General features: G+C 45.2%; 1 protein-coding gene across 1 annotated transcript in view; it reads right to left on the minus strand.

The window, feature by feature from the left end:
* The window catches only part of COL6A5 (collagen type VI alpha 5 chain), a 137,028-nt gene that overhangs the window by 32,880 nt on the left and 88,214 nt on the right, over nucleotides 1-15,934 (minus strand). The window contains exons 30-36 of the mRNA XM_017346727.3: nucleotides 15,516-15,551; nucleotides 15,381-15,417; nucleotides 12,290-12,301; nucleotides 9,408-9,895; nucleotides 2,569-2,662; nucleotides 1,448-2,107; nucleotides 182-269 (exon numbers count right to left, since the gene is read on the minus strand). Of these exons, the coding sequence (XP_017202216.2) occupies nucleotides 182-269; nucleotides 1,448-2,107; nucleotides 2,569-2,662; nucleotides 9,408-9,895; nucleotides 12,290-12,301; nucleotides 15,381-15,417; nucleotides 15,516-15,551 (1,415 nt within the window). The remainder of the gene's footprint in view (nucleotides 1-181; nucleotides 270-1,447; nucleotides 2,108-2,568; nucleotides 2,663-9,407; nucleotides 9,896-12,289; nucleotides 12,302-15,380; nucleotides 15,418-15,515; nucleotides 15,552-15,934) is intronic.

Genomic DNA, 15,934 nt, shown 5'->3' on the forward strand with positions numbered 1-15,934 from the left:
CCAGATTATTTGTGTGTGGGGGGGGGAGGAGGGTTATGCCTTTAAAATAATTAAATTTTTAAAAATTAAAAAAAGGGCAGAATACACAAGAGCCTTTACTCAGGAAACCTCATTAGCACATGCTGGATGGGCCAGTGCACTTCCAACATTCAATCCACAGTGTCTGGAGCTTCCTACTCACAGGACACCGCTGCTGAGACCTTCCTCTTCTGAGTCGATGAGTTTACAGGCCTCCTCAAGCCCCGGGGGTGGGTACGAGTTGAATCCCCCTGTTGACAGAACAAAATTATAGCCAGATCTTAAAACTAGGAATGAGGTTGTCTGGGCAAAGAGAATCCCATTGGGAATCCTTTTGGAGCAATAAATGTCACTAACATTTCAGCGAAATTTGGCTACTAGCAAAATTTCGCAACTAGCAAGAGCGTTCAAAACTTGAGTTCAGAGTGTTTCAGCAGCCAAAGAATTACTAAGGTCAAGGTAACGGCCCTTCTCCAGCGGTTCATCTCAAGCCAGCTGTGAGGCAGGGACACGTGATTTCCACGTGCTCAGGCCAGCAGAACCTAAGCGATGCTCCAATCGGATTGGCTGAAGCTTTTTCACTGAGCCCTAGGCTACTGGCTCATAGAAAAGGTAATACTTTGTTATGTGTTGCCCTCTCTGCTTCTGCACCACTCAACACTGGTTTCAGACACAAAGAATCACAGAAAAGAGTTTACTTACTGGTCTAAGTAGTAGATCCCATCAATTCCTTCCTGCTGTTGTTCTGTACACTGTGGGATGTTGAGAAGTACAGCATTTTGCCCCACATGTTCAGGAAAATAATGTTTGGTTGGAGGCCTTTGGCCATGGACACATCTCAGAGAACATCTGTGGTTTTATAACAACTGCAGTTACACCTGACCCTTGCAGAGGGAAAAAATTGCAAAGCTGCTCTCATCGCTCACGTGCATGGGAACAGCAAATGTACCAGCACCAAAACTTATAAAATTGGAGCCAGCAGTTTGGAAGAAAATCTCAGAAGTAGTCTTTTAACTCCCGAGAATAAAGCGGTAGTGGAAAGTCACCGGGATGTGTTTGATCACATTGCTCAAGTGTGAGGGAAAAGGCCGATGGCTCTATAATACCACTAGCATTGAGTCACTTTAGAGTTTTTTTAGAATGTTGCAATATCATCAGCCTTGATGTCACAAAGAACAATACTGCATGGAAAAGATGGCTACCAACACTCTAAATCAGAAAGCAGCTTACAAAGGGCAAATTCGGAATGAGAAGTTTCATGAATGCCTTAATCTGTCTGTTTCACAGTACTTCCTTTTCACACATGCACAGGAGTGATACGCAGTAGGATATGGATGCAGCTACTGAAATATCATGTTGTACCCAACGAACACACACAAGGATTTGTTCAGGTTATCAAAAAGAAAAAACCAACTAAATGATGACTTACGTCGGACTGAGTATATAAATGGCTTTAGGAACTTCACAATGTAATTCAGTTCTGCTTTATGTATTCTCCCAAGCTGTATTAAATGGTGATCGAGTGGGTGGCTGGCCAACTCCTCCAGGTCATCTCTAGGTGCAGGGCCCAGGGAAATGACAAATATGACATAGCCTTGACACTTGGCCCTCAGTGCCATCTTTTTTACAAATTCCCGTCTCTCATGGTTCTCTCCAGCTGAGACCACTAATATGACCTTGTGTCTTCTTATGTTGGGTGTTTCAGAAAAGAGATTTTCCATGGTCCACAGTAGGGCATGGCCAATGGTGGCTTCTCCATTTAACTGCTGCAGGGAATTCTGGATGTAGTTCTTCATCAGGGCTTGGTTGCCATACATTGTGAAGTCAAACTCCGTTTTTACTGTACTCGTATTTCTCCTGGAACTTCCCGAAGCAGAATAGCTCAACAAGGCAATCCTATCACCGGAATTTGAGATTAAGGGGTCTGAAGCAATATTGAAGTTGTCAATCGTTAGGCTCACCATGTCTTTCACAGCCTTAAACTCATCACTTGCTACATGCCGAGAATTGTCTATAAGAAAGGCTATGTCCATGTATGATTCTTCAGTCAAGAAAATATCTTTTGCACAGGCATTTGGAAAACATTTATCTGGAAACACAGAGATGCATCATTGGTTCAATAGTGGCACGAATGCACTGTTGTTTGATATTTTCATCAAGCAACCCAGTGACTAATTACCAAGAATTCACAATCTGATCAACCCTCCTCAATGCCCCCAGCAGATAATTCGGAAAGATCTTGGTTGAAAGCAAATGCAGGTAGCATGCACAAGTCATTTCCAAACTCATTTAGAAAAGATTTTCAACATTCCAGAAGTTTTTGATACAAACTACCAAACTGTCCCCATCAACTGAGATAATTTTCCAAACGAATTTCCTGGAAACCCCAAACATGATGGAGACGGAAATCCTGACATATGGTGTTGGAAAACTGGGACACTGAAAATAGAAACAATCAAAAATAGAAATTCCTGACAAAGCTGGATTCCATCATTCATCCAGAGGGCATCTCATCTTTTCAGCACAGTAAATTCTTCTCGTTGGTCTTACCATAGCACAGTGTGCAGCGCTGAAGTCTGTCTAATGGTTCATATTCTCCATCTGGAGGAACTGGAATCACCTGGAATGTTCCAGTGTCATCAAACTGCATTGAAAAAGAAGTAAGGGCTTGTTTGCTCACTTCCTTTAGTTATTATGAGGAAGGCTTCATGCACCCACTTTAAGGATTAGTTTGAAAAATACTCATCTATTCAGTGTGTCTGCGCTCACACACACACACACACACACACACACCCTCCCTTTTTCTTTCTAAACATAATCCAGGGCTGTTATTGTGGCACAGCCAGTTAAGCTGCCACTTTCGATGTCAGCATCCTACTTCAGAGTGCTGGTTTGGGTCCTGGTTACTCCACTTCTGATCCAGCTCCCTGCTAATGTGCCTGGGAGGCAGCAACAGATGACCCAAGTACTTGAACACTTGTTTCCCATGTAGCAGACCCACACAGAGTTCCAGGGCTCCTGGCTTCTGCCTGACCCACCCTTGGCTATTGCAGACATTGGGGAATGAACCAGCAGATAGAAAATCTTTCTCTTTCTGTCTCTCACTCCCCATCTGTCACTCTACCTTTCAAATAAATAAATCTTTAAAAAACACACATAATCCAAAAATGTATGTTGTGAATAGGTATCAGCATCACTACTTTGTAATGAGCAACTTGCCACACATCAACTGACACACTCACTCACTGGGCAGGCAGCAAGAGTTCTTGTCTCCAAGCCTGCAGCTCTGGACTGAACTGCTATTTGTTTCTGATCATGCACTAGCGAATGATCCTCCACACACCACCTCCTGAAGTTGGGACCTGTAGAGACTTTGCACTCACAAGTTTCCTATAGGAAGCTCTTTAGGTTGTAACCCCAACCATTCCCACCTGACTCTAAACAGAAGGTACATCTTTCAGATGTCAGGCAGACTGTCCCAAGTACAGTGTAAAGTCTATTTCAAAAAGCAGAACACACATTTATTCAAAATTCTTGATAGTACATGCCCCGATTTCATATTGCTTAATAACTTTTTCAAAATACACCCTGAAATGGGCAATATGCAACACTCATTCATTCGAGTAGATAACCATGTATTAGACATTTAGGCTGAGTGAAGCACACACTTGAATCCTGATGACGGAGCTCGAGCGCCCTCAGGTTTGATGAAGGCATTTCTCAGGCCTTTTCTCTTCCTGCCACAGCAAATTAAAGGGCTGGAAAAGCCACGCCCTCTGCTCCTCTGGGAGTGCTGAGCATTTGCAAACTGTTCTAATCAATTCAGCACCATGGTTAGAAAGAGGGAGGCATTACTGCATTCTTACTCTCTGCTTCTTAGAAAATTGCATATCCTGGGTGTGCTTTCTGTATATATTTTTTTATTTATTTGACAAGTAGAGTTATAGACAGTGAGAGAGAGACAGAGAGAAAGATCTTCCTTCCATTGGTTCACCCCCCAAATGGCCACTACGGCCAGAACTGCACCGATCCAAAGGCAGGAGCCAGGTGCTTCTCCTGGTCTCCCATGTGGGTGCAGGGCCCAAGCACTTGGGCCATCCTCCACTGCACTCCCTGGCCACAGCAGAGAGCTGGACTGGAAGAGGAGCAGCCGGGAATCGAACTGGTACCCACATGGGATGCCGGCGCTGCAGGCGGAGGATTAACCAAGTGAGCCACAGCACCGGCCCCTCTTTCTGTATTTTTTAAAAAGATTTATTTTAGGCTGGCGCCGTGGCTCACTAGGCTAATCCTCCGCCTAGCAGCGCCGGCACACTGGGTTCTAGTCCCGGTCAGGGCGCCGGATTCTGTCCCAGTTGCCCCTCTTCCAGGCCAGCTCTCTGCTGTGGCCAGGGAGTGCAGTGGAAGATGGCCCAGGTGCTTGGGCCCTGCACCCCATGGGAGACCAGGAGAAGTACCTGGCTCCTGGCGTCGGATCAGCGCGGTGCGCCAGCCACAGCGCGCCAGCCTTGGCGGCCATTGGAGGTGAACCAACGGCAAAGGAAGACCTTCCTCTCTGTCTCTCTCTCTCACTGTCCACTCTGCCTGTCAAAAAATAAAAATAAAAAAATTTATTTTATTTATTTGAAAGACAGAGTTACATTTATATATATATTTATATATATAGGAGGAGCTTTATAAAGTTCATGTAAACTAGAATTAAAAGATAAATTTATATTGGTGCAAAAGTATTTTGAAACCCATATATAATTTTTTCTTAGCATGCATTTCCCATGCAGTTTTTGAAGAGTCCCTCATATATACACTACTGTGTATTAGTATTTACTTGTAAATACTTAGTATTTAGAAGTTGTTGTAGTTCTAGCATTAGGTGTTAGTGTAAATGCTAGTGTTAGTGTCAATTCACTATATATATTTATATACATAATATATATATTTATATATGTAACTCTGTCTTTCAAATAAATAATATATAATATATGCACAATATATAATACATAATTATATATTAAATATATATAATTATATTTATATATTTATAAATATATAAAATATATAATTATATAACATACTATATATAATATATATTATGTATATATATATAGAGAGAGAGAGAGAGAGAGAGAGAGGGAGGGAGGGAAGTCTTCCATCCGCTGGTTCACTCCCCAAATGACCGCAATGGCTGAAGCTGTGCCGATCTGAAGCCAGGAGCCAGGAGCTTCTTCCAGGTCTCCCACGTGAGTGCAGGGTCCCAGGGACTTGGGCCATCTTCTACTGCTTTCCCAGGTGCATTAGCAGGGAGCTGGATCAGAAATGCAGCAGCTAGGACTCGAACTGGCACCCCAATGGAATGCAAGCACTGTAGGCCAGGGGTTTAACCTACTGTGCCACAGTGCCACCCCTCTTTTTGTATTTGACCTTGTTGGTCTCCTAATTGAAGACTAAATTCTGACTTGAGAACCCAAGAAAGTTTATTTACAGGAGTAAACAACATGTTCTTCAACCATTCATTCATCCACTCACTCAAAAAAATTTATTAAATGCCTAGAATGCTACAGGTACACTTTGAGGTACTAGGGATACAGAAATGACTAAAACAGTTAAAACTTCCACCTTATATGCTAATAGCAAGAGATATATCATAAACATACCAACAAAGTAAATATTATTTAGTATGTGGAGAGGAGATAATTTTTATACCAAAAATAGAGTAATAGCAATGGGAAACATTGGGGTAACATTTAAATAGAATCCACTGAGGAAGAGACATTTTACAACCATTCAAAAGAGGAGAGTGAGAAGTCATATCTAGGGCAAGAGAATTTCTGCAGGGGCACAATCAGGCCAGGTCTCTGGGGAAGCAGGGGGTGTGCCTGGCTTGCTTGGGAGCTGGAGATGGGGACAGTGTGCATGGGATGGAGTGAGGGAGAGCAAGAGATGGGAGAAGTGAGGTCACAGAGATTCCAAGGGGACAGGTGTGTGCAGAAGGTTCAAATCCTTTGGAATATTGCAGGCTGTAATAACGACCTTAGCTTTAAATCTGAAAGAAACGAGGAGAAGGTGTTGAGCAGAGGACTAGCCTGGGAGTTTGGGTCTTACAAGGATTACTCTGGCTGCAGCATTGAGATAGACTTAGCAGGGCAAGAATGGACGCAAGGACATTAATGAAGAGGTGATGATCACATCCGGGGAAGAGATAATGGGGGCTTGGATTAAATGCCAAAGATGGAGGTGCTAGCAAGTGTCAAATTCTGAATACATATTTTATGAATGACATTAACACTAGCACTTACACTAACACCTAACGCTAGAACTTCAACAGCTTCTAAATACTAAGTATTTACAAGTAAATACTAATGCATACTAGTGTATATATGAGGGACTCTTCGAAAATTGCATGGAAAATGCATCTTATGAAAAAACTATATATGGGTTTCAAAATCCTTTTGCACCAATATAAACTTATCTTTTAATTCTATCTTTTAATTACATGAACTTTACAAGGCTCCTCCTATATGCACTTTAATAGGTGTAATCTATACAATATGCATATATACACTTTAGTAGACACTCACAGGTATACATGTTAAATACACGCTCAAATTGAGGAGGTTTTTGTATAAGCAAAGGTGAGGAACCATGGATGGTGGCAATGAAAAGGATGGGGTTATTATTAACTGGAATGGAGAAGGCTGTGTGTGGTACAAGTTTCGGGGAGAAAATCAGAGTTATGTTTTGGACCTGGTAAACCTGAATTAGCCATTAGAGACACAGGTGAACCGTTGGGTAAGTTTTATGCTTATGGGTCTCTAGTTCAGGGCCACAGTCAAATTTAAAACACACATTTCCACCATTGAACATATTTATGACATGGGCCAGGGCCAGGACCAGACCAAGTACACACTGAGAAGTGGGCTCAAATAGGCTTTGGGTAGCAGAGGCATTTTGTGTTTGGGAAGTGAAGAGGTATCAGAAAACTGAGACAGGGAGGGAGTGGCTAAGGAGACAGGAAAGGAACCAGGAAGAGGGGCTTGCTGAGAGTGAGGGAGAACCAGGAGTCCATGTAACAGCCAGGTCAGCAATACCGCATGCTGCGGCTAAGGGATGTGGGCCACAGCAGCACTGGGTTCCAACATGGAGGCCACTGCTGGCCTTGACGAGAGGCATTCAGGAGGGCTGTAGGGCAGAAAACACCTGGGTGAGGTCAAGAGCGATGAAGGAGAAGCACTGGGGACAGCAGAAGTGGAGTGTGCTTTCCCAGGAGATCACGAGATGGGGAGCCAAGAAATGGGAAGCGGCTGAAGAAATGGGCAAAACGTTGGTTCAGGAAAGTTTTCTGCCAATTAGAACAATCTGTAAATAGAGAAAAGTTCTTTTCTCATAGATGGATGTTCTCTTCCAGCAACAATAAAAGGTTAATGCTTTAGGGGAATGCGATTACCTAATAACTGCACACTTTGTCAAACTTTACAGCAAAGTTCATAGGTTGATTAAATATTCACATATATATGCTATAAAGAAAAATTTAAAAATTAAAGATGTATATTCTATAAAGAAAATCAGGATTATAGAGTCAATCTCCTAAAGTTCACAAATTTTTTAAAAGATATATTTATTTATTTGAAAGTCAGAGCTACAGAGAGGCAGAGGCAAAAAGAGAGAGGTCTTCCCTCTGCTAATTCACTCCCCAAATGGCAGCAATGGCCGGAGCTGGGCCAATCTGAAGCCAGGAGCCAGGAACTCTTCCAGGTCTCCCATGCAGGTGCAGGAACCAAGCACTTGGGCCATCTTCCTCTGCTTTCCAAGGGCATAGCAGGGAGCTGGATCAAAAGAGGAACAGCCTGGTCTTGAACCAGCACCTATATGGGATGCTGGCACTGCAGGTGGTGGCTTTACCAGCTACACCACAGTGTCTGCCCCTACAAATGTTTTAAAAATTCAACAATACCCAGGGGAGATTGAAAGTTTAAATTAAATTTGTGATAGGATCTAGAGCTAAGAAGTTAAGGCACAGTATATTGGAGTAGACTTGCCCAAGTTACAGTGCAAAAAGTAAATGAAATAAGGGATGTGAAGAGGCAGCTTCACAGGAAAATGAAAACAGTAAACACAGAGCAGTTACAATGCTGCTTGGGACACTTGCATGCCATATCGGAGTGTCTGAGTTCGAGTCCCAACTCTGCTCCAGATTCCAGATTCCAGATTCCTGCTACAGTGCCCCTTGGGAAGTAGCAGGTGATGGCTCAAGTGGTTAGAAGATCTGGATTTAGTTCCTGGCTCTTGGGAATTTGGGGAGTGGACGAGCAGATAGGAGATCTATCTTTCTCTCTGTGTCTCTATTTCTCAACCTTTCAAATAAATACAGCATGATTTCCCCTTGCTGCAGACATGGCTGTCTCATGGAGAATGTGAAAATATTCAAAGTCATCAAACAATAGACCGAGAGGTTCTTAAGGTTCCTGGGGGGAGGGAAAGGGAGCGTCCATCCCGTGAGAACCTGTAACCCGAAAGTGTCAGTCTCTTGAGGAAATGTTCACAGGCATTGAGTGTTTTGCTGACTTCGGGGGTTCAAGAGCCTCGAACTGCATCCATCACATCATCAGTGAGACATGGCGAGCCGACGACAAGTCCAAGACCCCAGACCAGCACAGGCTCCTGGGGTCCCTCTCCCACGGCCTTTGCAACAGGCAGACCTGCATTCAAAACTTTGTTTAGCCTCTTAGTACCAGCACAGGCTCCTGGGGTCCCACTCCCATGGCCTTTGTAACAGGCTAAACTTTGTTTAGCCGGCGCCGTGGCTCACTAGGCTAATCCTCTGCCTTGCGGCGCCAGCACACCGGGTTCTAGTCCCGGTCAGGGCGCCGGATTCTGTCCCGGTTGCCCCTCTTCCAGGCCAGCTCTCTGCTGTGGCCAGGGAGTGCAGTGGAGGATGGCCCAGGTGCTTGGGCCCTGCACCCCATGGGAGACCAGGAGAAGTACCTGGCTCCTGGCATTGGATCAGCGCGGTGCGCCAGCCACAGCGCGCCAGCCTTGGCGGCCATTGGAGGTGAACCAACGACAAAGGAAGACCTTTCTCTCTGTCTCTCTCTCTCACTGTCCACTCTGCCTGTCAAAAACAAACAAACAAACAAACAAAAAAACAAACTTTGACCTCTTAGTAGCTGCACAAATTGGACAAGGCATGGAACTCTGGGCCTGGGTTTCCTCATTCTTAACATGATGATGACTACTGCACTCATGTCACAGGGTGGTGAGAAGGAGGCTTAGGTAAAGCTCTGGGGACAATGTCCAGCACACACAGCAAAAGCAGTGAAGAGCCCACTGATCCCCCGGATGCCCCACCAATACCACCATCTCAGAAATAAAGCAGTTGCCCAGGACAGTCTTACCCCAAAGGCTTCATCAAGAAAAACTCTTTCGTTGAAAGCAAAGACTGCCGGACTGATGTCCAGGGCACTGAGCTCCATGGTGGCTGTGATGATGGATGACTTACTGGCCGCCTGACCGTTACTGAAAAACACAGCCACCCTTCTCACGTTGGCTCCCGCACCCGTCCTCTTGAAGACATTGCGGGCGACGAACCTCATTGCCTGACCGATGTCACGGGGCTGTGTGGGGACCTGGTATTTTATCTGGTAGAGAAACTGGAGGAGCTGCCGCTTGCTCCGGTAATCAGACCCACGGATGAGGTAGCTGACGTCAGAGTCATAGGAAACCACGGTGACTCTGGCCCCTACAGGACAATTATTTTCCCTGATGTTCAGGTCACTGATAATAGAAGCAATCATGTCCCTTGTCTCGTTAAATCTCCGTTCTGTGATCCCAGAGGCCTGATCCAGGGCAAATACCAGTTCTGTTGGATACACTGGACACTTTTCTTTAAAAAAAAAAAAAAAAAAAAGTGTGAAGTTATTGTATTGGATAAGAAGCTTTCCCAAACCCTCACCTTTGTTCTAGTGCAGTTGGCTCACATGGAGGTGAGTCAAGTACACCCCCCAGCCCCAGAACAAGGGGCACTCACATGTAAAGAATGGGATGGGCCGGCGCCACGGCTCAATAGGCTAATCCTCCGCCTGCGGCGCTGGCACCTAGGGTTCTAGTCCCAGTCGGGGCACCAGATTCTGTCCTGGTTGCTTCTCTTCCTGTCCAGCTCTCTGCTGTGGCCAGGGAGTGTGGAGGATGGCCCAAGTCCTTGGGCCCTGCACCCGCATGGGAGACCAGGAGAAATACCTGGCTCCTGCCTTCGGATCAGCATGGTGCGCCGGCCGCAGCAGCCACTAGGGGGTGAACCAACGGAAAAAGGAAGACCTTTCTCTCTGTCTCTCTCTCTCACTGTCCACTCTGCCTGTCAAAATAAATAAATAAATAAATAAAAATAAAAATAAAAATAAAGAAGGGGAGGGAACCTTCCCTGGAAACTGGCAGGTGTTGTACAAGGGTAGAGCATTACAACTTCAAGGCTGGCCTCACAGCCCTTCTGAGTCAGCCATTCAAAAGGAAACTGGTGGCAGCTGGGGGGCTGATGGCACAGCTCCCTATCGTGACTGAGGGTGTGGGTGCATGAATCTGTGTGCGTGTTAAAACTGAACACACACAGTGAATTTTACTGGATGTAAATTTTAAGAATGAATAAAAGGGAATTATAACTTGTTGGGGACTTTGAAAACAGCCTCTCCTTGGAAACCTTCAAAATGATGTATTTATGATAAAGTCCGTTGGAAGATTTTCACCCACTTACGCAAGGGCTAGTTATTGACGTCCACTAGGAAATACGTGCACATCTGCCATCAGAGAAACTGTATTGGGAAGGATCATTCTACTACGAGGTATAATTATTACTCTTTTTACAATGTTATTTTGAGAGAGAGAGAGCAAGACATCTCCCATCTTATAGTTCACTCCTAAAGTCTGAACACAGAGAAAGAAAATGATTTTTTTTAAAGAATAAGTATTTTCTTCTACTTAGACTGTCCCACTATCTTCTATCTGGCTAACTCTGAAAGCATTTTTTATTCAAAATATCCCAATGCCAACCGCTGTTCTTAGTAATAGAAATAGGAAAGTGTTAGAGATGTGTTTTAAATCAACAGATTTTACTGTGAATAAACTCAAAATATGAAAGTTGATAATTAACAATAGACTAAAAAACATGAAGTATTCTTAACTTCTTAACCCTACATTAAAATGACTGGCAAAGTGGCTGAAACGTGTCTTCCAGTTCTCCTGGAAGGCAGAATCTATTTCTAGTCTTTCCCTAGTGCCCAGCAGGGTACCTAATCCATTTACATTTAATCTAAATCATGAAAGCTTATTGAGCACCTGCCGTGTACAAGGTATTTTTGTAGAATTAAAGTGAATGACTCCAAACTTTAGGATGAGCTCTGAGACCTTGAGACCTACTTCCTCAGGCCTCTTGGACTCCAGGAGCTCTTGAGGTTGATATAATTGGCTTCAATGCCCCAGTCAACCAGGGGAGCTAAGGCTCCATGCAGCACCGCTGGCGTCCTGGCCCTGGCATGGCCCCAGGCAGGGAGGGTTGACCAGCAGTAGGCACTTGGTGAGAAGACAGGTGTGAGTGTGGGTCAACTGGGGGACAGAAAGGACCGTTTCACCTCTCGGAAGCCAGTACCAGTGGTCCTTTTACTGTTACTTTGCTGACCTCCTTATTTAGTAGAGTCATTGAGCCTTTGACTATAATGTAAGCTAAAATGTTATCTTGGCTGGTGCTGTGGCTTAGCAGGTAAAGCCCCAGTCTGCAGTGTCAGCATTCCATATGGGCACCGGTTTGAGTCCCAGCTGCCCCACTTCCAATCCAGCTCTATGCATGGCCTGGGAAAGCAGTGGAGGATGGCCCAAGTCTTTGTGTCCCTGCTCTCACACGGGAGACCCAGAAGAAGCTCCAGGCTCCTGGCTTCCTGATTGGCTCAGCTCTAGCCATTGAGACTATTTGGGGAGTGAACCAGTGGATGGAAGACCTCTCTCTCTCTCTCTCTCTGCCTTTCCCTCTGCCTCTCTGTAATTCTCCCTTTCAAATAAATAAATAAATAAATCTTTAAAAAATGTTATCTCATAAAAATAAAAAATAAAATATTAAGTTGAAAAAATAAATAAAACAATGACATTAGCAGCTACAGTTATAACCAAAAAACAGAAGTGTCTGCATAGAAAGGAAAAAGTCCTATTTGTCTCAAGAGTAAAAGTTTCTTTAAAATTGGTCTTGTCAGAACATAGGAATTACTCAGGCAAGAAACAGCATGGTAAGGACACTCACCTTTCCAGCAAGCTAAAAAAGGAGAGAGGGACAAAGCGAGAATCTGTTACATTTTTGGAACATACCAAAAAAAAAAAAAAAAAAAAAACAAAATTTCAACAAAGCTTAAGAATTGATTTCAGTCTAATTCCGAATGAGGCTAATTCCTAAGGTACAGGAGTCACGGTTAAAGCACTGAGGAGGATTTCCACAGAACCGTGTTCATCTGTGAACCATCCTTTTCCTCTTGGGAACCCTGGGCAGCGGAATTTCGGCTGAAGCTGAAACACCGATCCATCACTTGCCATGAAAGCAGAACAGATGAGGTGCCGGCAAAACAGCAAGGTAGCTGAAAACAGCAAGGTAGCTGGAATTCGATTTGTTCCACCTCCCATGCAGCCTTCTGAGAGTCACTGGGCAAGGGAGGCTGAGACACGGGCTCAGACTTTCTTTCCTGATGGACACCTGGGGAGCCTGCATTTTCCTGAAAAACCACAGTGATTTCCAGACGCACTTTGCCTTGGGTTGAAACTACAGTCCCTCTGTTTGAGCCATCTCCACACTCAGAGAGAGGGAGCAAGCCTCCTGCCCACCCCCACCCAAGGGAATCTGCTCAGGGAAACAGCACTGCTTTCTCTGCCTGACTCTGCCCACCAGGGCCAGTGTTGATAGACCTTTAAGTAACCACAGACCTGACATTTTCCATGTTCAGTTTACTAGAATCCTTGGAAGCCAGTGCGCGAGCCAGGAGAACAGATTGTATTAGCATGGCCGCACCCTTCCATCCCGCTGTCTGCCAGCACAGGGTCCCCTTACCCTCACAGCCACCTGCTGAGGGCTGAGGGACCAACTGCCCCTCCCAGCCTAAAGCAGATCCCTGTTCTGACGGAGGGCTTGCACGTGCTCGCCTCAAACCCCACTACAGGGCGACAAGCACGGGCTCTCGAAATAATAGTTCTTGCGGGTATGAGTCTGGCAAGGCTGGGGGAACTTGAGGGGGATGGAATTACTTGACATTTTGCGGAATGTTCCTTTGCTATTATTATTAATTTTTCTTTAAAAAATCCTCTTACGTCTCTCTCCAAAACAGTAATCCTCTGGGCCCTCCTGTCTTCTTCTCGGTCCTCCTTGCCCCCCCCCCCACCTGCTGGATCTATTTTATTCTCAGGGGTGCAGTGGGGAGGGCCCTTGTCCTTGTGTGGCAGAGCTGATGCAGGACTGAAGAGTGACTGATGTCAGACCAGGGGATCCAAACCTGCACGGACAGGGTGATGTCATCTAGGATGTGAGGCCCTTAGAACCGGCTCTGAGGTTCTGCCCCTCGGCTTCCTTGTACACTCTAGGGTTGCGTGCTAGCCAGTCAGCACTCTGTGTGGTTAGAGAGCCCAACCCCCTCTGCCCTGACCCCCTCATGTCTGAGCTAACCCCCCTCACTCAATGTTGGAAAACTCCCTCCCAAACTCAAACCCTGCAAGGTCACCCCCCGCCCCCTGCCCCAGCTCACTTATACCTGCCCTTGTCTTCCTTGCGATTCATCCCTTGTCTTGCTGAGGGCTGCAACACCCATGCTTCCCCACAATGGCAATGGCTCTTTCCTTCTTCGCCTCCTTCCTATCCCTTGCACAAACTCCCAGCCTCTGAGGCTCCACCCCACCAGCCTCCCTCCTCTTGTCTTCCTCCAGGTGGCCCACATTAGGTGAGGCTTTCCCATCTCTGCATCACCCGCTCCCCATGCCCTGAGCTTCTGCCTCCAACCCCAGTGCTGCGTCCTCAGGAGCCTCACCTGCCCCCATAATTCTGAGGACCTTCTTCACCTGAGTGACTGAGATCTGCATCTTCTGTCCTGTTCCTGCCCCATTTCGCCAGTGGCCACAGTTCCTGTCACTCAGGGTCTACACAAAGCCCCTCTACCCCTAAAATGCTGGATCTTGGTTTCTTTTCCAATAAACTGATTTCTCTTCAGAATTTCTTCTTCTGCTTCCTCATCCATGTGGCACCAAGTCTCTCCACCTCTAGCCTGGAAGTGATTTTAAACCCACTTCCCTGTTCTTGCCTTGTCGTATGCTTGCAGTGCTATGTTTTACCCATCTCCTTCAGTACGGCCTGTCTGGTTGCAATTATATGAAAACCACAATGAGAAATCATCTAAAATTCTACCACCCTAACAAGATAAACTGTAACATTTTCTTACTTTCACTTCTAGGGCAAGAGGTCTTTCCAGAGTTCATGGAAAATATGTATTTGGGGAGATAAAATTTTTTGCACCAAATAAACTTATCTTTTAATTCCATTTTCCCATGAATTTTTTGAAGTACTCTAGTACTTGTTACATGCAGATAAAAATAATGAACATTCCATTTAATTTTCTGGTTTTAGCTCCCATTTTTTGAATGTCTTTACTGAGTCTTCGTAAAAGCCGGATCTACTTGATGTTTTACCGGAAGATGATGTACCAGAATCTAATTATTCCACAAGTGTGAATGGTCTACATATCTCGTGTTTTTGCTCTGATGAATAACCTTTCAACAACTACGTTGACTGACGTGTTTCCCTTTCTGTTGCTTTATTTCCTTAGGACGAGTTTTCGGGAATGAGCTCACTGGGCCTTTCGCCTTCCTTCTCCCTCCTTCCTAACAAAGACAGCCTCTCCATTTGTTGGCTTTGGTCTTATTCCCTTGCTGAAACAATTTTCTTGCCACTCTCCATTACATGCCCATAACCAGATTCAGTGACCTGTACCCAAGCAGCCTTCAGTAACTACCTCGCTAACCAATGACCCCTCCCTGCTCTGTTCATCCCGTTTAACACCAGGCTTTCTCAGTCCTTTTGCACAGGATTGTTACATGAACATGAGCTAATGGACACACATTAAGTTGGTCTTTGCATCCCATAATGCATGCGTTCTCTCCCAGTAGGCATCACTCCCAAAAGCAAAGGCACTTTTGTCTTCACCCCTTGTCTTCCCACCTCCGATGTGCGATGTCCCAACAACAGGCACTCCAGGCTTGCCCTCCAGGGAGCTCAGCCTGCTGATTCCAGACACCCACACCATCTTTAGTGCCAGTGCCCTCACCAACCCGACGCTCTCGTTCCACAGCCCGCAGATACTCACGACTGTGGTCCCGCAGGAACTGCATCAGCTCACACTGCTGCAGGTTTTAAAAAGAGAGAAAAAAATGCATGAGTACAGTGACTTCCCGGTGACTCTGAGCTTATGTTCCAGTGGGCTGCTGAGGGAGATACATACAGAATACACTGGTGCCCCCGCCATGCCTTTAGGACCCTAGGAAAACAAGAACAGAGCAAACTATTGGTATGTGAATGGCAGTCTCTAGTAATAAGACAACAGAAAACAAAACAAAAATAATTGTTCTTCAAACCACAGCAGGAAGAGGGTAGTTTTTCCCTTGAACCTCCTGAATTAATTACAATGCTTTACTCATCCTCACCAAGGGAGTACACTTCCTATTTCAGTATTAGATGAAGTAAGCTAATGTTTACCCAAGTGAATTTATTTTTTAAAGGTGGTAAGAAACAAAGAAATAAAAGTATTTCTTAAAGGTGTTTGCACTGAAGATGCAACACTGGGGCTGGTGTTGTGGCATAGCAGGTAAAGCTACCGCCTGCAATGCCAGCATCCCATGTGGGTGCTGGTTCCAGTTTTGG

This window comes from Oryctolagus cuniculus, chromosome 4 (genome assembly GCF_964237555.1).
Source record: "Oryctolagus cuniculus chromosome 4, mOryCun1.1, whole genome shotgun sequence".
Lineage (NCBI taxonomy): Eukaryota > Metazoa > Chordata > Mammalia > Lagomorpha > Leporidae > Oryctolagus > Oryctolagus cuniculus.